General features: G+C 33.9%; 1 protein-coding gene across 4 annotated transcripts in view; it reads right to left on the bottom strand.

Annotated features, from left to right (window-relative positions):
• Window positions 1-1,284: 1,284 nt before the first annotated feature.
• Window positions 1,285-24,394, bottom strand: part of ARHGAP5 (Rho GTPase activating protein 5) — an 85,754-nt gene continuing 62,644 nt past the window's right edge. For 3 of the 4 annotated variants that reach the window (XM_054577921.1, XM_054577920.1, XM_054577919.1), the window contains exons 4-7: window positions 13,028-13,105; window positions 10,778-10,909; window positions 8,871-8,976; window positions 1,286-4,814 (exon numbers count right to left, since the gene is read on the bottom strand). In XM_054577921.1, coding sequence (XP_054433896.1) covers window positions 4,487-4,814; window positions 8,871-8,976; window positions 10,778-10,909; window positions 13,028-13,105 — 644 coding nt within the window. In that variant the 3' untranslated portion in view covers window positions 1,286-4,486. Of the gene's footprint in view, window positions 4,815-8,870; window positions 8,977-10,777; window positions 10,910-13,027; window positions 13,106-24,394 lie in introns of all 4 variants that reach the window. The other variant, XM_054577923.1, reaches the window with a different exon arrangement.

Below are 24,394 nucleotides of genomic sequence, written 5' to 3'. Positions count from 1 at the left end.
TAAGTTGTTTCTTAACTACAAATTCCTTCGACAACTACTCAAAAGTTCATATATGGCAAGACTTAGCACTCCTTACTATGGTAAACATGACTAAACCAGAACTGCCAGCACTGTAGTAATTCCAAGACTTATACTTTCATATATTAAATTTAGTAGTAACTAGAATTTTAACTACCTTTAACCTTTTCAAAATTATTGCTACTGGCTGCAAAATTTATATGGGACTAATATTAAACACTTTAAACTTTGAACAATGTGAGAACTATGGATTCCTCCACCCACAAAGAGATAAAACTAACATTATGAAGGAAAATGCAATCATGCTCACAGGATGATGAGGACGTTCAACTGAATAGTAAATATTCCCAAAGTTTATTAATTAGTAGATATTAATGGCTTTAAAGAGATCATGGTACTTGGGTCCCAATTAATAACCCATTATCACATTATGAGATCTCACATTAGTATCTCACATCCGGTATCATTATCCAGTAACTGGATATTGGGTATCAGCTAATAATACTTGGCACAGTCTTCCCAACTACACACAGATGTTATTTACCATAAGGAATCAATTTTGAAGAGTAGTTCCTTCCCTTATAAAATCTAGAAAGTTTTATTTTCAGACATTTGATTAATTGAAAAGGTGACTGAGAACCTCAGGAGTTCAAATATAATAAAAAAATTAAACATGTCCCATAAGTATTCAAACAAATCAGAAATTGTTCAGCCTAAGAATTAAGATACTTAGTTAAAATGATTAAATTCAAGATAAGCGTATACAAAGTTTCAAGTCAAACAGAGCTCACTAGATCCATAGAATCTGACAACATATGCCCATAAAGTTTGGCTTAATATTCATAAATCATGAAAACAAAAATATATTCTTTAATGTAAGCAGCTCTGCCATCAGCTAAAACAGGCTTCAAAATCTATCTTGTGGCTCAAAGGAATGTCTAGTTACTGCTTAAAATTCAGATCCAGGTAACATTTGAGTCTGACAAATCTGGGCAACCTTGTTTTCCACATTTAAAAACTGAATTTTCATCTCTATGTATATATAGAATGAATTTTCAATCTCCTCTCATGATACAGTAAAAACTCAGTAATACACCTCCCTAATAAAACTTTCATACTGACATTAATTGAAATTTTTATTTTCCTCCTTTATGCACAAAAAGTTTTTTTTTTTTACCAGTGAAATGGTAAAATCAGAGGCAACTAAAACTTGGAATTACACAGCTTCTTAATGTTTTATTCATAGCATTCTTTATACAGAAGAAGCTTCACTAATATTTAAGGAAGCATCCTGTGGGTGAAGCACAAAATGATATTAATTATAAACAAAAAACAAAGCACTTTTGACTTTCAAAAATTATATATATATATTTATATCCAGTTGACAAATAGCATCACAATTATTACTGTATAAAAAACTAAAAAAATCACCATGTAAAGCTAAGGCCTAAATTTTTATTCCAATTGTTCCCTTTCATTTAGATCTAGGAGATATTAGAAATTAAACTCCAGTACCTCAAAGAAAATGTCTACATTATTTACAAACGGTATGGAAAATAAAAGCTGCTGTTCAGCCACGTTAGCCTGCTATTACCTACAGTATTTACATTGTAAATGTTAGGGGGGAGAAGCACTACTAACAAATATCATTTCAAATAGAAATATACTGTATCTGAAATTTTGTTCTAAAATCAATTATGTATCTTAATTGTTGAACAGAATTTGACTGCCAATAAATCTACTGAAGATCTGAAACTGAGTACCACTATATTTCTTCATATTGCTAATCTAGGTACTGTTAAGTATAATATTGTAATAACTACAAGCTTAAATGAAACAATGGCAACATGTGTGTAGATGGAATTTTATTTAAAATTGTAAAATATAATGCCTTAATGTTTACCCATAATTATGAGACTATCTAATACTCTTTTCATCCTTTAAAGTCTCACATATATGTCCCTAAATGATGAAACCTTCCAGTAACTTACCAGAAAAAGCTTAATTATATTATTCTGTTCTTAGAATTTATTTTTCTAATATTTAAAAATATATCTAAACCCTTGGCAAAGCAAACACAATCAATTCAGTGTAACAGACTGAGCTTTAAACCATATTTTAATTTTCAATTAACTGTAACCTACTGGTCAGTTGAATCAAATGTAGATTTTTAAATGACTCACTACGAAGATTTCAAATCAATTAGAGAATGCATAGAAAAGTGGAGATAAGTTTTAGGGAAGGTTTAAGGTAGTTAATGTAGAAAATGATAAATGCTAGTTTTAATAACAAAAATGATATCAAATGCACATGAAAGTTAAATTAACACAGTATAAAAGAGAATAGCTTAAATAAATTGAGATTCACATATTACAATAGCAAAGTTATGAGCAAGTGAACTGAAGACACAAACAATTCTGAAAATTCTCTTTTCAGCCTACTTCCAAAGAAATAGTCAGGCTTTTTTCCTGTACATAGTTTTGAGCTTTGTCTATACCATATATAGTAGAAAAATAAATTCTTTAGCAACCTAGAAACAGTTTATAAAACTCTTAAAGTTTAATTTTCTTTGCCAAACATGCCAATGTTAAACTGACAGCTATAAATTAAAGCTATATAGACAACAGGTATAAGTAATATAGAACAAGTTAAGAATACTACATTTACCGGATTTTTCTTTTTAAAAATTACTGTACTTTCTTAATTCCTGTGTGCTTTGCAATAGGAATAATAGGGACTTTGTTTTCTTAGAAAAAGATAATAACATGTAAGAGTATAACACAAATAAGATAATTTATAATATACATGTACTTCAACAGCAGCCTCATTCATGTCGACATCTTGATTCTGAAGTTAAAATTAGAAGTACAATACCTAGAACATAACAGTTGGGAAAGACAACATTTATTTTAGGAAAAAATGGAGCAAATCAAACTCTTAGGAGTCTGGAATCTCAAAATCATCTATTTACTATAGTACACATAAGACAACCTTAAAATTGCATTATGAATGAAGATTACAACATGGAACAAAGAATTTTCTCTTTACTACACAAAGAATCACCTAGCAATAAAAAGCAGACGTTTTTTTCCTTTCCAGAAAAAAAATGGCATGGTGTGATAATGGACAAATTTTTAATAGAGCCTAAAAAATTTACCTATGCCACCTATTCTGAAAACTATCCATATATCCATAATTTAGTGTTCTGGTGCAGCTTCACTAACAAAATGTTTAACCCCAGACACAGCGGTCACTTATAGCAAATCTGGTACCAACATCAAAGGAAAAAAACTGGTTGAAAAAAATGGTGCAAAAGCCACTTTAGAATTTAGTACAACGTATCACAGAAAAGAATAAGAATACAAGTTCGCAATTATAATATATATATACACACTCCAAAGAGGCTGTCAGTACCCAAAGTATTTTTTATTGCTATATTAGCAATGGATTTTTGGATGTTTTTAAAGGGCCACATAAAAATAGATTCAAGGAACAGATTAAATTGAAGTCCTAGATTAAAATGTTTGGTTTAAAGATTTTTCTACAACAAATTTAATGTTTATGTATGAAAAGTTATATAACCTTATATGAAAATGTCATGAAGTATTTTCTACACTATACTAAATGTATTTCCCAAGAGGGAAAAAATTAAAATATCTAAAATATATTAGATTGAGATTACAAGACCATCATAGATCTTTTGAACATGCACCTGTTTATAGAATTAACAGTATACAAGATGTTTATTTTATTATGGACCATAAAGAAATGAGTTGGTGATAACTATCCTTTCCACAACATTATCAACTCACTTTAGCCACAAGTGTGTCCCTGGTATGTGTACAAGAAATTATGTTCATCTACCCCTCCATCATATTATCCACAGGTTTACTTAACAGTAAAGATGAAGGTGCAGAAATATTAAGTGTATTTTTCTTTCTTTCAAACAATATCCCAAGCATGGCGTAAGTAGCCTGAAATTATAAAATACTTAACTGGGCTTTTAATTATCTACACAGACTGCTAAAATGTAAATTAGGTTGCCCAAATTAGCACATCAAATAACAAAACCAGCCATAAAGCAGGCTGAAAAGCATTAAATGTTTCATATATGTGAGTTTTTAAATCATTTAATTTCTATAGAAAAATTTTATTCACAATATAATGTGACAAAAAATGCCACAGGAATGATATACTGATTGCAATAAGGTTGCATGCAACAGCAGTTTTGTATTTTATATCTATTTTTGTTTATAAAAATTAAACCTCTCCAGTCATGCTTATCACATGGTCTTAAGATTTGTAATTTAAATGAATAAGGAATACCATACAGTTCAAAGAGATAATGTCTCATCATTTTGCATGTGAATTATCTGTAAGAAACAATAAGTATACTACTGAACCCTGAAACATGCATGTCTAGATTTGCTTTTTGTCCATTTTCAGGCTGCCTGCAATCACTTCCTACTCATATAATACCAAGAGGATCCGTTTGTAACTGTGGTTGTATTAGTTGAGGTTGCAGAGGTGGTGGTAACTGAAGCGGTACCATTGGTTCCACCAACTGTCCTGGGTTTGAAGGTGGTGGAGGAGCCACAGTATTCGCAATTTCTACAATTTCTCCATTGTAAAAGAAAAACTGACACTGTTGAATGAATGTTTCAACAACAGACTGATGGATCTTAGTGGTAGACAGAAATTCTCGTTTTTCAAAATCAGGTCTCATCAAGGTTGGCCAGAAACAGATGGATAGGTTGTCTGCTGTCATAAGATTGATTTTATTTTGTTGACTGACCCTGAAATTGTAATAGGAAAAACAATTAGAAAATCAATCAAACTCATTACAATTAAAAAATCCTAGAGCTGAAATTGATCTCAGATGATTTACTTTTACCTTTTCTAATTTAAAACATTCTTCGTGTGCCTTCTATTTTCAACTACATTCTGATAATGGGAGACAGAAGAAAGTCCATTCCTTGTAAGAATCAAAGGTAGCCTTTTAAAAATGTTGTAGCACAGAAGCTACCTTATTTACATGAAAAACCTTTACCTCAGGGTAAGGACATGTAACAGATTTTGATGAGTGCCCTAGCAACAGAAACAGAACATTCTAATTGCAACAGAAACAGAAAATTCTAATTGCCTATCTAAATTACTTGGTTATTGTGAGAGATGAGACAAATCATAGTATGCCATCTCTTTGAACCTTAGAAAAACAGAACTCGGAAAAAAGTTACTTTATCATATCCTCCAACCAGGAGACTTCCAACTTGGAAAAATTAGTATTCCAAAAAACAATCTTTTCAACTACTAAATATCTTGTCCATTGTTAGAAATTTAATCTAAAAGTTAATACTTTGTCACAGAAACATTCTATCCTAAAATTGTTTTTTTAAAAGATTTTATTTATTTATTTTTACACAGAGGGCAAAGGAAGGAGAAAGAGGGAGAAACATCAATGCATGGCTGCCACTCGCGCACCCCCTACTGGGGACACGTGGGCTGCAACCCAGGCATGTGCCCTGACTGGGAATCAAACCAGCGACCCTTTGGTTCGCAGGCTGGCACTCACTCCACTGAGCCACACCAGACAAGGCCCATCTTAAAATTATTAAATAATGTAAAAATAAATACAAACATATAAATATAAAAGTATAAATAAACATTAACTGATTTGAATCTAGTCCTTTAAATATGTGAGCAAGCATGTCCGCTATCACCTATAATAAGCAAGAAATGAGGCAAATATCTTGAATTACAAATAAAAATTATTAAATTGAGGAATCCTAGGCTTTTTATCCAACCCTCTCACTTTACACATAAAGAAACGACACTGTATTCAAGATACTAGAGAATGTTATACTTAAATATGCACATCAAAAAATTTAAAACCAAAGGAACCCCACCCAAACATAGGAGCTGCATATCTAAGGTAAAATATGAGCCCTAAAAACATGTGTTCTGTGGTAAAAGTTATTGCTGTTCACTGAGATACTGATTTACAATATTCAGAATAAAATCAACCTTTTAACATATAGTGAGCCCAACCAGGTGTTTTTATTAGCAGGCAAGTGTAGATTTTGAAAATACCTATAGAGTTGAAAGACACAAGAGTACGGGCATTGGTCTAACTGTTGAATCAAAAAATATGAAGAAAAGGTATCAAATCAGTTAGATATTGAGGGTGGCCTTGAAGAGGTAATGTTTGAGTCCAGCGTGATGAACTTTGGTAAAAAAATGATAGAAAGGAAGAAAAATTTAGTCAACTGTGGTTTTTCCCCAACTTTAATGTATATAGATACTTCATGGACGGCTTGTTGAAATAGAAATTGAAGACTCTACTTGAGGTGGGGCTTGATAATTTGTATTCCTAACAAGTTCCCAGGTGATGCCGCTGCCGCCAGCTTGAAGACTACATTTTGAGGAAGACTGAAGCAGTCATATTAACATGTTATGAGGGAGGAGCCAAAAAGTTGAATCTTTTAGTTGAGTGCTGCTAGTTTAATACAGTGGTACTTACTTGGCCTGTACATGGCGGGGAAAGGAAATTTAACTGAAGAAATCAGAAGTAGACCAACCTAAGGTTACACAATTTGTTTTTTTTCTTTAGTATACAGGGTATTAATTGGCAGGAAGAGAGCTCAATGACAAAGAAACAAATTCCCTAAATGAGAACTGATAAAGCCTCAACTAAAGCTGTGGTAGAGACACAAAGATGAAAAATAATTAGAAGGAAAAAACTGACTTAAAGCAATAACTCACTAAATATGGAGGGTGAAACAGAATACAACCAAATAAACTCCACAGATTAATTTTTGTTAATTTGTCAATCATCGTTATATTTATTATTTACTTCCTATACCAGAATGTAAGTTCCATGGAATAGATGACTGCTTTACTCACTGCTGTGTCTACAGAACTTACAAGAGTACCTGGCACACAGAGTAGCCATGACAATTTAGTTATTTCTCTGTTCTATTCTCCAGTGAGTCCCCATAAACATTCAGAGTAACAAAGATGCAATGCTATTTTCATTGTGAAACACTTGTCCCTCCTCCAAATAAATGTCAGTTAACTTTACAGTGTGCTTAGTGACATACATACATGAATCACTCTTATTTTGTCAGTAAAACATTTTGAGGACTAAAGCTAGTTGTAGGACTGTCTTACATGATCTGGCACGGTCCCTCTTCCCTTTCTGACCTTATCTCTCTTATTCTGTCCTTCCTTCACTCTGCTTGAATCCCATAGGCCTCTCTGCTCTTCCTCAACAAATCAAATATGCTTTTGTCTGTGTCATTGTATCACTGGAGCCAAACACAGTAAGCAAATTATATTGATGGTGGACTAACACTGTGATTCTTTACATATGTTCTTCCCTTTGTCACTCTGAAAGAAAGGGTTCCCCTATACTTTCTAATGAAGTATAATTCTTATTTCAGCACTTTGATCAGGCCAGACAATAATTTATTGGGTAAAGTGTTTGGTGATGCCATGAACTGCTTGTACAGTAATTTTCAATAGTGGGAATTCCACTAATTACACTGCAATATTGTGTATGCAGGTATTTCCTCGGGGAGGGAGACTTCAGAGAATAGGGACTAGATATGCTAATGTAATTTTATTCTACAAAGATAGCAACAAAATTTTAAACACTGGCTAATATTCTCTCCTAAGAGGTATAGGCTGAAATGTACTTGGTTTGGGCATTGACATTATCAGTTAAAACAACAAATTCCAGGTCATAAAAATGTCAGTAGACAATATGAAGAGTAGATTTTTGAGAAAATACAAATACTAATAATGCTATTCAGTCCTAAGAACAACTTTGTGAATCTCATTCTTCTCGTAGTTGAGAAAATACAGACTTAGCAAGGGTAAGGAATTTGCCCAAGGTCACAGAACTAAAAACATTTCAAAACCAAGCCTGTTTGATTCCACAGTCTGAGATTTAAGCTATTATACAATACTGCCTTTCACTTTATGTATGGCTTATGGCTTTGGGAAGAGTATCTTTAGACAAAAGCAGAAACTTGAAGCTTAACATACTTAGGATTGTTAATATAGGATCAATGTCCTGCATCTTAGGTAATAGTAAAGGTGAACAGTAATATGAGTTCAAGTTTCTGATAAAATTTCATTGTGTCAAATATCCCAACAAAACAAGCAAGTTACACAAAAGCAACATAGTACAATTGAAAAAGGAAAATGGAGCCTCTTAATAAGACTTGGATTCTAGTCATGTGTCTTTATTAATTATGTGAAATAAGGCATAAAATTTCCTCCTTTAAATTTTTCCAACTTCAAATAGACTGATTTAGTTGTCATTTTATACCTAAAATTCAAAGATTCTATAAAAGAGAACTGCTAAAGAATAACAGTAATAATAAAGAAAATGCACTAACCACACTTACTATTTATATAATCATTATCTGTGTTAAAAGAGTCGCCTTTCTTTCTTTTATAAAGTCATCAATTTTTTAAAAGCTTTTATTTATTTATTTTTAGAGAGAGAAAGAGAGGGAGAGAAACATCAATGTGTAATTGCATTTTGCACATACTCTGACAGGGATCTGGCCTGCAACCCAGGCATATATGCTGGGAATTGAACCAGACACCCCTTGGTTTGCAGGCTGGTGCTCAATCCACTGAGCCACACCAGCTAGGGCCACACATACCTTTCTTTAAACAAGCTGATAAAAAAATCTACTTTAAAAATCCAGAAAAAATAATTTAGGGAACTAAAACGATATGTTTAATTTTAATAAGTTTGTGTGTCCCTTTTCCTATTTTATAATTACCAATTTATAAAGTTACTGGTACTTGCATTTTATTTGCAAAAGTGAAAATACCTGTTTAGATGTGTTATTACATATCTGAATACATCGTAGTTTACAGGATGAAACTTCTTAACGATTTCCTTCAATGCATGAAGACGTTCTGTTTTATCTGGGATTTCTGTAAAAAGTAGTAAGGGATTTGTGTGAAACTCATGTTTAAAAATATTTGATAAAGCTTCCTACTATGCTTATTGAAAAGAAACAATCAAGAATGTGTTTGAAGCATATTACCATAGGTAAACAAACACAAAGTCAATGTTCTAAAGAACCTGCTAAAAACACATTATCCGCCACCTATTACAATATAGCCTTTTTGCAAGTAAAGCTAATCACTGAAGAGCAAAGTGACACAGAGGTGATAAACAGGAAAATAGTGTATTAGCAATTTGCTCAAGCAATTTATATAACTAGATATTAATTTAGAATCAATTACTTATAAAACTGTTAGGCTCTTAATATTCATGGTCCAGAGAGTAAATACTTTAGTTTTTATAGGTGCAACAACTCAACCCTGCAGTTGTAGCACAAAAGCAGCCACAGACAATAATATGTAACAATGAGTGTGGCTGTGTTGCAATAAAACTTCTGAAATCTGAATTTTATATAATTTTAATGTGTCCCCAAATTTCTTTTTCTTTTAGTTTGTTCAACCACTTAAAAATGTAATAACCATTCTCAGCTTGCAAACACCTTACCAAAAACTGATGGCAGGCTGAATTTGCCCTGTAGGCCACAGTCTGCCAATATACTTGATTTAAAATCATCACCCTATACTTATTTATATTCACTATTGCTTACTGAAAAATCTTTCTTCATGAGCAGAACACACATTTAACCCAGTTACTCTCCAAATTATGCAAATATGAAACAGGATAACAGAAATGTGGTTCTGCAATAAACAGGAGACAAGAGAGTGCTTTACTCCTCGTCCTCATTCATTTGATTCTTCCAAAAGGTAACACAGGTTCCCCTGGAGGAGGCCAATCTGCATACCAACTCATGATAGGTAGTATCACCTAGTACTTACAAATCTAATTTTCCACAGATTGCTTCTAAATCAGTACTCAAAAATTTCTTAAGTAGGAAAATTCCAAGGCGATTGTTTATTAAGAAAATCTAAGCTATCAATGAACCATTTCCCTGTTTACGTATGAAGTCTGTAAGAGCTAACTATACCTTCTGACAATATCCTGTTTTTTAATGAAAAGAAAATTAAGAACTTTAACATAATTAAAATTGTAAGAAAGTAGTCTCACTGAAGAGCTTGAAAACTTACCATCAAAATAAAGAGAAATATTTAGAAATAGCCATTTTAGCCATTGAGAACAAAATGTGGATTAAGCACTAAGTTACCTGATACTTGAATAGATATATCATTTTTCCAGGTAACAAATGAATATTTGTTGAATAGAAACATCAGGATGAATGATGCCAAAGCAGGAATAAGTACCCTTTTTTCCTGACGTACTTTTCAAAAAACGACTTTAGACAAGAGGCCAAAGTTAAATTTGACTTAAAAAAATTTAAATACGTATGTGTACAGACCACGCAAGTTAATGTTTTACTGTGGTATATTATACACACATTCTTTTGAAAAGTTTATTTTTCTTCCAATGCCTTTGAGTTTGAATTAAAAACACAATTCTTAAACTTCTAGTGCAATGATCTTCAAAGTTCTAAGTGGAGTGATTCACCTGAGAGACAAACTAAAACTAAATTTTCTCGGCAGCCAAACCCAGGAATTCTTGAAGTTTTACCTACATATCTTGATGTTATAAAGAAAAAAACACCTTTAAGAAACAGTGCTAGTAAGCTGAATTTTTATTAGGTACACATTCTAGTGCATGGCTGATTTTAACACTTAGCTATCAATAAAAGAAATTCATCATCTCTCTCAAAAAAAGAAGGCTTATACTTACTTGCTGCTTCCAATAACTCTGGGTGAAGAGAATATGGAATTAAAGGATCTGGCAGATCTGCAAAGAAAGCTTTAAGAGCTCCAGCTACAGCATTCACTGTTACTTCCATTGATACTAGGCTGATATTATGATCTACGAGACAAAAATTAAAATATTAGTTTACAATTTATATAATAAAACTTGAAGTTATTACAGGAATACACTAAACAGATACTTGTACATCCAAAGATATTTAAGTCGTCTCACCAGCTACCTTTCTTTACAGGCTGATTCATCTCTCCCCCATTGTTTGAATAGAGATAAACTATATAGATAAGGGAAGAGAGAACCAAGCCAAGAAGCATTTTTTTTTTCCTGTTACAACAGAATATACTGTTAGGCTTATTAGTATATTGAAGAACATTAGCTTCAACTAATATCTACCTTCTTTTAAAATACTTTCTTTACAAAAGCCATTTAAAAGAAGCCATAAGGAAACAGAAAGAGAGACGAGGAATTATGGGCCTGGCTGGTGTAGCTCAGTGGACTGGGTGCTGGCCTGTGAATCAAAAGGTAGCCAGTTTATTTCCCAGTCAGGGCTCATGCCTGGGTTGTGGGCCAGGTCCCCCGTTGGGGGCATGCTGAGGGCAACCTATGGATGTATCTCTCACACATCGATGTATCTCTCCCTCTCTTTCTCCTTCTCTTCCATTCTCTCTAAAAATAAATAAAATTTTTAAAAAATATCACAGTTCATTAATGTTTTGCTCTACATAAGTAGTTTTAAAGGGTACCTAATAGTCCCCAGATTTAACAATTTCCATAATATTCTATTACTGAACATTTAGATTTATTTCATTTAAAAACATAAAGATGCTATGATATATATTTTTGTGTACTAAAGATTCCTTAAGGCTACATTACTTGTAATAACAGCTACCTAACAAACATTTAATATAGTGCCTGGCACAGCAAACTGTTCATATGTATTATCTCATTATTCCTCATAGTTACTCTTAACACTCCCATTCTAGATATGAAAAATGTGACATATAGAAAGATTAACTTCCCTCAGGCACTAAGACAATTAAGTGGCAGAATCAGAAAACAAAACCAGGAAGTCTAATTCAAGAGGCCCTGGTATTGACTACTTAACTACCCTTCCTTTATGACTGGAAGTAAAACTACTAATTTCATATTTAAAGGTTGAACAGTTTTTGTAACAAAATATTAAAAAAAATAAAATATGCTATACACAATATTCTTTCAAAGCAAGGCAAACATATATAACTGAATAACTGACATTTTACCATTTCAACACACATAAATCTAAATCCCCACTTCCTTTAAAAAAAAATTACAAAAAAGGCAGCAATAAATGCCCTTGTAAGTAGATGCTGGTATGCTTACACAAAGAGTTCTGTAACAAATATTTACAAATTCAATGTCTCTAACAAAGCTACTGAAACTTAATAGTTAAAAGGCACATACAACCAACAGTATACAAAATACTAACTTGTTTACACCGTATCAATAATCTCTTTTCACTGTGATAATAAACAAATACAATCTTTTTAATTTTTATTTCTTTATGACAGATAGCGGCACCACATATTTTCATATATATGTTGGCCCCTTTCTTGTGATGTGAATTCCTTAATCCAGCATAGATATTTTATACCTTCCCCACATTTATCATTCTTCTTCCAATTTTATGTCTGATCTACTGTCTCATATAGAAGTTTTACACTTTTAGGTAGTCTAGTTTATCATCTTGTTTATACTTTCGAGGTTTGATATCGAGTTTTTGCCTTTCGCTACTCCAAGACTATAAAAAATATTCACTCATTTTTCTTCCTAGTACTTACAGTTTTCATTTTTTTACACTTAAACTTTTGATCTCAGGTACAATTTACTTTAATGTATGTATGGAATCAACTGTTTTTACTCCTAATAATTAGTTTGTCCAACGTCAGGAAAAATTTCTTAAATGGCATTTTTAAACAAGTACTGTCATATACAAAGATGCCAATGTTTCATAAGTCAATTTACTATAATACTTTTCCAACTCTGGTAATAGATTTATAGTTCTCCTGTTTCTTGAATGTGGTATTTCTTCTATGAAATATTTCTAATCCTTCTTCACAACTCTCTCCCCTCAGTATCTATATCCTTAGAAGGTTTTCATATGAAAATCAACCTTCCCATCATGAAATCTCAGTAAGGAAAATAAGAAAACAATTATTTTATTTTATATAATTATCACCTTACCTTGGTCAAACTGCTTTTGAATATTGTCTTGATCAGTTTTGTTCCCACTAACACGGTAGAGTCCTTCAGTACATAATCCTAAAAGAATAAAGAGGTATACATAACTTTACAGACATTTTAGTGACTTACAAAAATAGGTGGTTAGAAATATTTTAAAGAATTAAGTATTCTGGAACATTTTATTTTAACAGACTTCTTTTTAAATCACTTAGGACATCCAGTTCCACACAAATGACAAGACACATTTTTCCCTATTTCTCCCATTAAACACAAACTAAATTCCTGAACACAATATATAAAAATCAAGTATCAAAAGGCTCTGAATGGTGGCGAAAAGAAGGTATCCTGGCTAGTGACCCTGGATCTTAAGGCACAACATGACAGTGATTTCCCTGGGTTTTCTTTTTGCCTTTTACATATCCTGGACCTGGCAACCCAGAAATACCAATGAGCACAGGCAAAACACAGTAACAAAATACACAGAAAACCACTAACAAAAGCTAGCTCTCTCTAAAGAATTAAAAAAGGTACAACCTAGCAATCAAAACAAACATTTCTTTTTTAAAATTATAATCACTCTACTCCAATCAAATGCCATGGACCCACCCAACTCCTCACACTCACCAGTGGTGACTAAGTAATGAACTAGAATTCCACCTCTGCCCAGCAGTAACTAAGATGCCCCTTCACCTCCTGGAGTTTTAGCAGGGGCTGAGAAAAAAAGCCTTCATTTCCACCCTATCCCAAGGGAAGGGGGGCACTTTCTCCTCCCACAATGGTAATGCCAGTAGACATCAGTGGAGATCAGGTTAAGAGTCTGGATTCTACCCCAACTGTACAGTAACAAGACAGCCTTTTTCACCTGATGGTGCAGAGTCAAAAGAGGCCAACTAAAATAGAAGATTTAAATATGACCTAAATACTCTCAGAAAATACCCCAAATGTAGAATGTATGTAGAATACAATAATAATGAAAAATATCCCAAATGTAGAATGTATGTAGGATACAGTAATAATGAAAAAAACTAAAATCATTCATCCTACCAAGAAAAAAGAAAATCTCATATTGAACAAGAAAAGACAATTAACAATCACCAACACAAAGATTCAAGGCTGGATCAGGAAAAGTGCAAGCCAAGTCTGGTATATCCTATGCCAGATAGTTAAGGAAGTGCTTAAAGACTTTTAGGAACAAATCTTAAAAGGACACAAGTGGATTATAACTCACTGAATATAGTAAGAATCCATGCCAAAGTTTTAACTTCAGTGAGCGAGTTTGGCAGGTAAGACCAAATGACCAAAATTAATTATCACCTGTACTGAGACAAACTGATATTCTATCTCAACAAATACAATACACTTTTAAGAATAGAACACTGCTTTGTTGGTATTTGTAACAAGAATGCGTAATTCCAATCTAGTAATGAGGAAACACGAGAAATTCAAATTGAGGTAGAAAAGTTCATTCATACAGTAAAATGCCAACCAATAAACACAGGAGAAATGGTAAAGATTTAAAAAAAAAAAGGAGACCAAAACTAGTAGCTACGAGTATGACCAAAGTCTCAAAGTCAAGACAGACAAAATATGTTGAGGAACTCTTCTAAATTAAAGGTATTGAGAACTTCTGGTCAGGATGTCAGCATAGGCAGACAGCGCTTGCCTCTTCACACAACCACAACATCCAGAATATAGAACAATCATCACTCAGAACCAACAGAAATCAAGGTGAACACAAGTCTGACAACTATGGAATTAAAGAAACCACATCCATTTGGACAGGTAGGAGAAACACAGACAAGGAATGGATTAGTCTGACAGCCATGTGTGGAGGATAAAATTTCGGGAGGGATAACTCAGGAGTGAGGCATCCCAATCCCACACCAGGCCCCCAACTCAGAGTTCCAGTGCGAGGAAGTCACTGTTTTTTGCCATGTACAAACTGCTCCCATGCATAATGCACATCTAATGTTTCTGTGTGCACTATGCACAGGATTATCATACCTGTTATTAAACCCATAGTATGTAATCATTATACCCATGTATAACGTGCACCCTTATTTTTCCCTCAAAAATTTGGGGAAAAAAATGCACATTATACACGGTAAAATACAGCAAGTCCCCATAACTTCTGGCTGCAAAAACCTGCAGAGATTGAGCTGGTGGAAGAAACTAGTAGAGCCCCAAACAGTTTCTCTTAAAGAACCCACACACGGATTCACCTACTCAGGTTCACTCCCTCTGAGCTCCAGCACCAGGGTGGCAGCTGGAAATGAACCAGTGGTATACAGGGAGAAACGGAAGTGTCTAGCATGAAGGTGAGCAGAGGCCACTGTCCCTTTGCTAAACTCTCCTTCCACAGAACCAAGCTGGTGCCATATCTGAGACTCCATCAACCTGGCTAATACCATTCAGCCTGCCTTGGAAATCCTGAGACTCCATCCCATCCAATTTAGGGGCCCACACAAGCTGCTTTTCCATATAAATAGCTGGTCTTGGCTCAGGTGTCAAAACTTCCTAAATCCTACCAAAAAGGCAACAGCTGGCTTCAGTGATCTTCAGGCTCTGCACTAACAGCACACAACTTATATTCACAGCTTGGCTTTGCCTTAAAATCTCTGGTTCAGCACAAGTAGCAGCTATCTTAGACTGCATTATAGCTCAAGCAGGGTGGTCATGGGCAGAACACAGGCAGGGCACTCACCCTGGCCTGCACCACCCAGTGGAAAGCTATAGACCACAATGGAGCACCACTACCCTGCCCCTGCACAGCTAATCTTCCACAGAGAGCGGAGGTTGGTGGTTAAGTGGTCACAGCCAATCCTTGCAGCTGACTGGCCTGGGTAAATCCCTCCCATTGATCCGTCAACGGCAACCAAGGCTCAACTACAAGAAGAGAATGTACTCAGCCCACATGAAGGGCACAACTAGAGTACTCAGCTTGGGTGATAGGGGAAGCTGAGCCACTGGGCCCTACAGGACACCTACTACATCAGGCCACACTACCAAGACACGGAATCAAGGCAGCTCTACCTAATACATAGAAACAAACACAGGGAGGCTGCCAAACAAGGAGACCAAGAAACATGTCCCAAATGAAAGAACAGATCAAAGCTCCAGAGAAAGTGCTAAACAAAATGGAGATACGCAATCTTCCAGGTACAGCGTTCAAAACACTGGTTATAAGGATGCTCAAGGAACTTAGTGAGGGCCTTTACAGCATAAAAATGATCCAGTCAGAAATGAAGGTTATTCTAATTGAAATAACAATTTACAGGGAAATGACAGTAGAGTGGGTGAAGCCAAGAATCAAATCAATTATCTGAAACATCAGGAAGCAAAAAAAACCACTAATGAGAACAAGAAGAAAAAAGAATCCCAAAAATATGAGTACAGTATAAGAAGCCTCTGGAACAACTTCAAGAGGTCCAACATACACATCATAGGGGTGCCAAGAGGAAAAAAGAAAAAGAAATTGGAAATCTATTTGAAAAAATAGTGAAAGAAACTTCCCTAATTTGGTGAAGGAAATAGATACGCAAGTTCAGGAAGTACATAAGAGTCCCAAACAAGATGGATGCAAAGAGGCCCACTCTAAGACACATCATAATTAAAATGCCAAATGTTAAAGAGATAATCTTAAAAAGCAGCAAGAGAAAAGCACTTAGTTACCTACAAGGGAGTTCCCATAAGACTGTCAGCTGATTTCTCAAAAGAAACTTCGCAGGCTAGAAGGGATTGGCAATAAATATTCAAAATCATGAAAAGCAGGGATCTACAGCCAAGATTGCTCTACCCAGCAAAGCTATCACTTAAAATCGAAGGGCAGATAAAGGGCTTCCCAGACAAAAAAATGAAAGGAGTTCATCATTACCAAACTATTATTATATGAAATGTTAAAGAGACTTATTTAAGAAAAAGAAGATGATCAAAACTATGAACAATAAAATGGCAAAAAATACATTATTTATCAACAATTAAATCTAAGAAACAAGCTAAGTAAACAAGAACAGAGACTGAATCATGGATACAGAGAGTGTTTTGATGGTTGCCAAATGGGAGCGGTGTATGGGGAAATGGGTGAAGTGGTGAAAAGATTAATAAGAACAAATAAGTAGTTATGGATGTAAAGTACAGTACAGGAAATGTAATAGCCGAAGAACTTATACGCATGACCCACAGACATGAACAATGGTGGGAGGGTTGCATGAGGGAGTGTTGGCGGGGGGGGGGGCCTGGGTGGAGTGTGACAAAAGAGGATAAATCAGAACTAATAGCATAATCAATAAAATGTAAAGAAAAAAAATAAAGATGTTTAAAAAAAAGACATGATCACTAAATGCAATGCACCTAGATTAGATCATGGAGTGCTCCTCTTATAAAGGAAAAAATGGTCCAAAATATCAGTAGTGCTGAGGCTGAAATATCCTGACATAGTGATAAGCCGTTAGTGTTATTTGTTAAGTGAAAATTATCAGGTACTTAATTGTCCATGCCAAAAAATCTGCCTTCCCTTCACTAGTAACTGAATGATGTGGAAAAAATAAACAAAAACATGAACTCAATTATCTAGATGGGAATTATCCAAGTTTTACTTAGACTTAAACCATTTAAATCCCAAAGATTCTATTCAGGGCCTACAAACAATAAAGGCATTAGAAATCTATCCCAATATCCCAAAATTAAATACAGAAATTTAGATGATACCCTTTAACCAAGTATCACCATCTTTTTCCTTTATTAGGTAACTAACCATTATACTGCACAAGATTCTTGATAACTGAGGTTATAAAAGGGTCTTGAATTCTTCCGAGTTGTTAACATATATAATACAAGAGTTCTACCATTCATTTCTGCATACCTTCAGGTCGAAATAATTATAAATTACAAAGGGTGGAGAAGGTATGTAGATAATCTATAAATTAAGTATGTCCGTGGGGAATGACAAAGCAAAGAAATGGAAATGAAAATTTCAGTTTGGTTCCTCCACAATAGCCATAAATTAGCTGCCAAAATGTGTCAGGATCAACCTTTGTATAACTCTGGATGCTAGTTTAAAAAAAAAAAAAAAAAAAAAAAAAAAAGGAAAACAAAACAACCCCAACCACCAGAAGACAGCTTGGTGAAGAAAGAAGCTGTAAATTGCCCACCTATCATCCCTCCACATCCCAGACTGGCAACTCTGTGCTGGTTGCAAAGTGCGAGAGGGAGCCACAGAGATCTTGTCAAGTATTGTGGTTGTAGATTTTGAAACTGTCTCAGGGCCTCCTAGGAGAACAGCGTATATTTTTACTCAACTTCAAGTGTTCCCAGGCCTGGAGTAGCTTCTGTCAGGAATTAAAGGTACAAATATTGGCTATAGCAATGTGGGGAAAGGAGCGACATTTAGGACCAGTAATAGAAAAACTGAAAAGCCTAGGAGGGAAGATATTGGGAAAGGAGATAGTGGGGAAATAGGGCTTTTAAAAGCTCTTGCATATACAGGGGAATTGAGAAACCCGCATGCATGCTCAGGGCTGGATGCACATTCACAAAATGCCTGGTGAGATTTTAAACTTTCACCTCTAGCTGGCCATAGACCCGCCCAAGTTGGGCATGAAAGTCATGAAGACTCAGGCAGTTATAAATGTTGAAAGAGTGCCCCAGAGCCAACCTGAGGAGACTTGGAAAAAAGTTTCTTTCCATTGGTTCCGGGCATTGAAGGGAACTTTGAAAACATTTGCCAACCTTTAAGCAATAGAATACACACTTCAGTGGCCACAAATGTAAGAATATAGACTTTATAAGTATAGTTTAGAAAAGTCACAGAACAAGTAAACATAGACAATAAATAGAAGCAGCAAACCCTGATGAAAGAAAACCTGATTTTCACAGATGCAAAACCTTTTATTTTAAACAAAAAATTAAGAGGCATAGAAAGAAATAAAACAGATGGTCTATTCAAGGACAAAAAGTAGTTAATAGAAACTATCCATGAGAAAATCAGTTATTGCACTTACTAGACAAAGATTTTAAGTCAATTGTTTTAAAAATGTATTAAAGAATTAAAGAAAACCATGAAAAAGAACTAAAGGAAACTAGGAAAATGATGACTTAAATAGTGTATATCAGAAAATACACAAAAAGTACAAAAAGAACTAAAGAGAAATTCTAGAACTGAAAAGTATGATAGCTAAAATTAAAAAAAAAAATTCACTAGAGAGTTGGTTAACAGCAGATTTTAGCAGGCAGAAGAAACCACCAGTGAATTTAAAGATTGGTTATTGAGATTATCCAGTCTGGGAGCAAAGAGAGAAAATAATGAAGAAAAATAGTGCCTAAGATAGTTCTGATACACCATCAAGCAAATCAACATATATGCACAGAGGCTTTCCCAGGTAAGGAGGAGAGAAAGAATATTTAATAAAATACCAGCTGAAAAACGTCCTAAGTATTAAAAAAAAAACCAACCACCCCACAAATCCAAACATCCAAGAAATTCAACAAACTGCAAGGAGGATGAACTTAAAGAGGGCTGAAAAAAAAACCCCAAAACCAAATGAAGTAACTTATCACATTCTAGGAATCCAAAATAAAATTAACAGCCTATTTCTCTTTAGAAAAAAAGAGGGCCTAGAAGGAAACTATCAACCAAGATTTAAGTATCTGGCAAAACTATCATTCAAAAGTGAAGGAGAAATTAAGGCATTCTTAGATAAACAGGGGTTGACGGAATTCATCACTAGTAGACATGCCCTACAAGAAATGCTAATAAGGGTCCTCCAGGCTGAAATGAAAGTACATCACACAGTAACTTGAGACCATACCAAAAAATAAATAACAAGAGTAAATGCAGTTACAGAGATAGGTATATAAACCAGCAATAGTACTGAATTTTTGATTTGTAACAACTCATGTTCCCATATGTCTAAAAAATGCATAAAATAATCATCATAAAACTATGTTATGGGCATAAATGAATAAAAATATAATTTGTGACAAGAGCAATATGGGGTTGGAAACAGCTATAAAGAAGCAGAGAATTCATACATGTACTACTGAAACAAGTTGTTTTTAATTAAAGTCTGATTGCTATAAAGTTAAGATGCTAATTGTAATCTCCAGGTAATGACTAAGAAAATAAATTAAAAATATACAGAAGAAAGAACAAGAAGGAAATTAGAAAGGTATATTAGAAAAAAAATCACAGAAGAATGCAGTAATACAGGAATTGAGAAACAGGTTTAACACATAAAACAAATAAATGGCAGAAATAAGTTTTCAAAAATTACTTTAAAAGTAAATGGATTAAACAAAAAATCATAACCCAACTATGTGAAGTCTACAATATACTCACTATGATCCAACAACACAAATACAGGGTCCAGCAGAGGTAAGGCTTGCTTAAGTGTGGTTGGTAGGGTATGTCAATGTCTCACACAAGATGGACAACAATTTGAACATTTCACGTAAAATGTTATATATGGTGTGCTTGAATGTGTTATTATTGTGTTACAGGATTACATCTTTATGATTTTGTAATAAAAAAGGGGTGTTTTCTGTGCCAGACACTGTATGTAGAAATGTAAAAGAATGGGAAAATGCATTCCATGCCAATAGCAACCATATAGCTGGGTGGCTACTATAATTTCAGAAAAAAATTGACTATGACAACAATTGTTGTAAGAGACACTTAGGACATTATATATTGATAAAAGGGTGCGTTCCAAAATATATGAAGCACAAAACTGACAGAATTGAAAGGAGTTAGAATACAAGTTAGACACTTTAATACTCTACTTCTCAATAACGAATAGAACTAGACAGATCACCAAGACGACAGAAAACTTAATATTGTAAACCAATTAAACCAAACAAAAATAACACTCCCACTCAATAACAACACAATATATATATACATGCCTCTAAAATGCACATGGAACATTCATTCTCCAGAGCAGATTAGATGGTCACAAAACAAGTCTAAAGAAATTTTAAGGTTTTGAAACCATACAAATATGTTCTTCGACCACAAAAAAATGAAACTAGACATAGGTGTTAAAAAAAAGAAAATTCACAAATATGTGAAAATTAAACAACATACTCTTAAAACAGTCAATGGATCATCCAAAGGAGAAACTACAAATAAAATCAGAAAGTACTTTGAGCGTAATAAGAAGGAAAATACAACATACCGACATCTAAGAAATGCAGCAAAAACAGTGGTCAGGTTAGGTTAACAGTAAGGAAATACAAAAAGAAGAGCAGACTAAATTCAAAGGTAGCAGAACAAGAAAAATAATAAAAATTAAAATGAATAGAAATAAAATATCAAGTAGAAAAACAGAAGAGAGAATCACAAGGAAAGAATGCTTGCTTTTTGTTACTTCTAAATAAAAACACTGAACTGAAGTTCTAGCTAGAATAATTAGGCAAGGAAAAAAAAAAAGAAATCCAAAATGCAAAGGAATGAAGCATAATTATCCCTAACTTCTCATTATTTTAACTAACTGTAAGAGCTAACACTATCAAAGTCTTGGGAGGAAACACGGGGGTAAAATTTTCATGACCTTGAATTTGGCAATGGAGTCTTAGATACGGCACTGATACATAAAGAAAAATAATAAATTGGACTTCATCAAAATTTAAAACTTTAGTTCATCAGAGGACATTATAAAAAAGATAACCTATAAAATAGGAGAAAATATTTCCAAATTATTTATCTAGTACCTAGAATATATAATGAACTCTCAAAACCAAACAAGAGAAAGACAAACAACATATGGTAAAAATCTGCAAAAGATTTGAAAAGACATTTCTCCAAAGAAGAGATACAAATGGCCAATAAGCACAAAAAAAATGCTCAATATCATTAGTCACTGGGGAAATGCAAACCAAAACCACAATGAGATATTTTACTCCAAAATCACTAATGATAGCTGTAATTTAAAAAATGGAAAACAAGTATTGGCGAGGATATGAAGAAATGAGACTCTCTTATTAATATATTGCTGGTAGGAATATAAAATGATACATTGTCTTCCTGAAAAAGTTAAACATACTCCTAGGCATATAACTTAAAGAACTCATATTAGGTATTCACATTGCAAGAGCCAAACAGTGTAAATAAGCCAAACATCCATCAATGGACAAATGGATAAACAAGATGTGGTATATCCATAAAATGGAGTATTAGCGATAATAAGGGATGAGGTACTGATAGTACACTACGCTTAATAAAAGAGCCAGACATAAATGGATCCACATTTTGATTTCGGCTACATGAAATAACCAGAATAGGCAAGTCTACAGACTTCAAAAACAGACTGGTGGTTGCCAAGGGCTGGGGGATAAGTGAATGAGTGAGTGACTACTTAATCGGTACATGATTCCCTTTTGGAGTATGTTGGAATTAAAAAGAGGTGATGATTACACAACATTAATGTACTAAATGTCACTGAACTGTACATTTAAAAAGTGGTTAATTATATATTGTGAATTTTTACCTCAAGAAAAATGTAAAAGCACATGTGCGAAACAAGGTATCAAACACTGGTATTATACATTTATTCACACATTTTGCAGCCAATCGCTGCAAAATTATATGTGCATTCTTATTAGCCTGATATAAATTTAAGGACCAGTGCTGGCGGGTGTAGGTCAGTGGACTGAGCGCTGGCCTGCAAATTAAAGGGTCGCCAGTTCAATTCCCAGTCAGGGCACATGCCTGGGTTGCAGGCCAGGTCCCAGGTTCCCAGTAGGGGCCTCTTGAGAGGTAACCACACACTGATGTTTTTCTCTCTTTCTCCCTCCCTTTCCCGCTCTAAAAGTAAATAAAATCTTAAAAAATAAAAGGGCCCGTGAATGAGGTATATGGGTAAATGGTGGTATGAATACAAAATCGTATTTCAAGAAAACTATATAATGAAATATGCATTGAAACACACTAAAACATATTCCACATTAACCAGTTATCAAAAAATTAAATTTATTATTATTTCTGAAAATTTAGAATTGGGATTCAAAGACATCTGGTTAAGCTCAGGATGTGGTGAAAACTGAGACATATCAATCTAGCCTCTGTGAAAAGACAAGTCTAGATATAGAAAATGAAAAAGAATAACAGATGACAACACTTCCTGAGTTCTAGTCTTCTGGGATTGGATGTTCTTGGTTTCCAAAAGATAGTCTTCATTCCAATTAAGTATATATTTTTGTATTTGATTTCTTGCAACCAAAATAATTTAGATTTAAAAGGTCTTAATCTCTAGGCTGTGAAATTTAGATCTATTTTTTTCCCCTAAGCACTCAATATTTTTAACTAGGAGAGACATCCAGGGGTAGGAAGACAACTAGATCAGAAGAAGCAACAGGAGAAATGTGATATAACAGATCTTAATGTGGCAATGACACTGAAAAACAGATGTAAAGAAAAGTATTACTAAGAAAGGGCAAAAGTTATCAATTAATGGTGTGTAGGCACAATGGGTAAAAGAGAAGTCACATTAATAAAATACCTTTCCTTGTTTAACTGAGAAAAAGACATTGGCATTATTAGGGAAAAAAATCAAGAAAAGTAAGTGGCTTGCGGGAGTATGAATTGGAATTTAATATTAAGCCCAAGATATCACATCCAAATGTTCAGTAGGCAGTCAGGAATAAAAGGAAACATTGGAGTGTGATAAAAAGATCTGGGAATCATTCTCATAGAGGCGATGACCTAAATCCAAAATTAAACAGAAACCAAGCATGTGCAAATGAAATCAACACTAAATGAGATGGCTCTAACTTGTTGAAATTAAGTAAAAGTGCACTTAGTTGACACAAAAGATATACAAACATATGGAGACATACTATGATGTGTTTTCATTTGGAACAGGATATAATGTTTCTTAATAAAATGCTTACTATGTGCTGCATATTAGGATATGCATGTGTGACATAAGACAATATACTGTTCTTGATATAATAATATAGTTTATATAGTTCAGTAGGCCAGCTATTTTGAGTCTTAAAACAATGACTGATGTAAACATGTTCAGTAATCTTCAAGTTGAGTGAAGTGAGGTTTCTGCACACACAAAAAGAACACCTATGTACTGACAAAGACATTACAGAAAAACTACAGAACAATGTCTCTCATGAACACAGGTGCAAAAATGCTCAAGAAGGTATTAGGCAAGTTGAATAAAGAAAGTATAAAAAGATTTATACACTATTACCAGGTATGTATACAAGGTTGGTTTAAAACTTGGAAATCAATGAATATAACCCATAACATCATTAGACTAAATAAAAATCACACAATCAATACATGCAGAAAAAGCATTTTGACAAAATCTAATTCATTCATGATAAAAACTGTTACTTTAACTAAGAGAGAGAAAC

This window comes from Pteronotus mesoamericanus, unplaced genomic scaffold (assembly GCF_021234165.1).
Source record: "Pteronotus mesoamericanus isolate MK-2021 breed Mesoamerican mustached bat unplaced genomic scaffold, CSHL_Meso_final contig_46, whole genome shotgun sequence".
NCBI lineage: Eukaryota > Metazoa > Chordata > Mammalia > Chiroptera > Mormoopidae > Pteronotus > Pteronotus mesoamericanus.
Note: the sequence above shows the minus strand (reverse complement) of the source record. Positions and strands in the feature narration are given on the sequence as shown.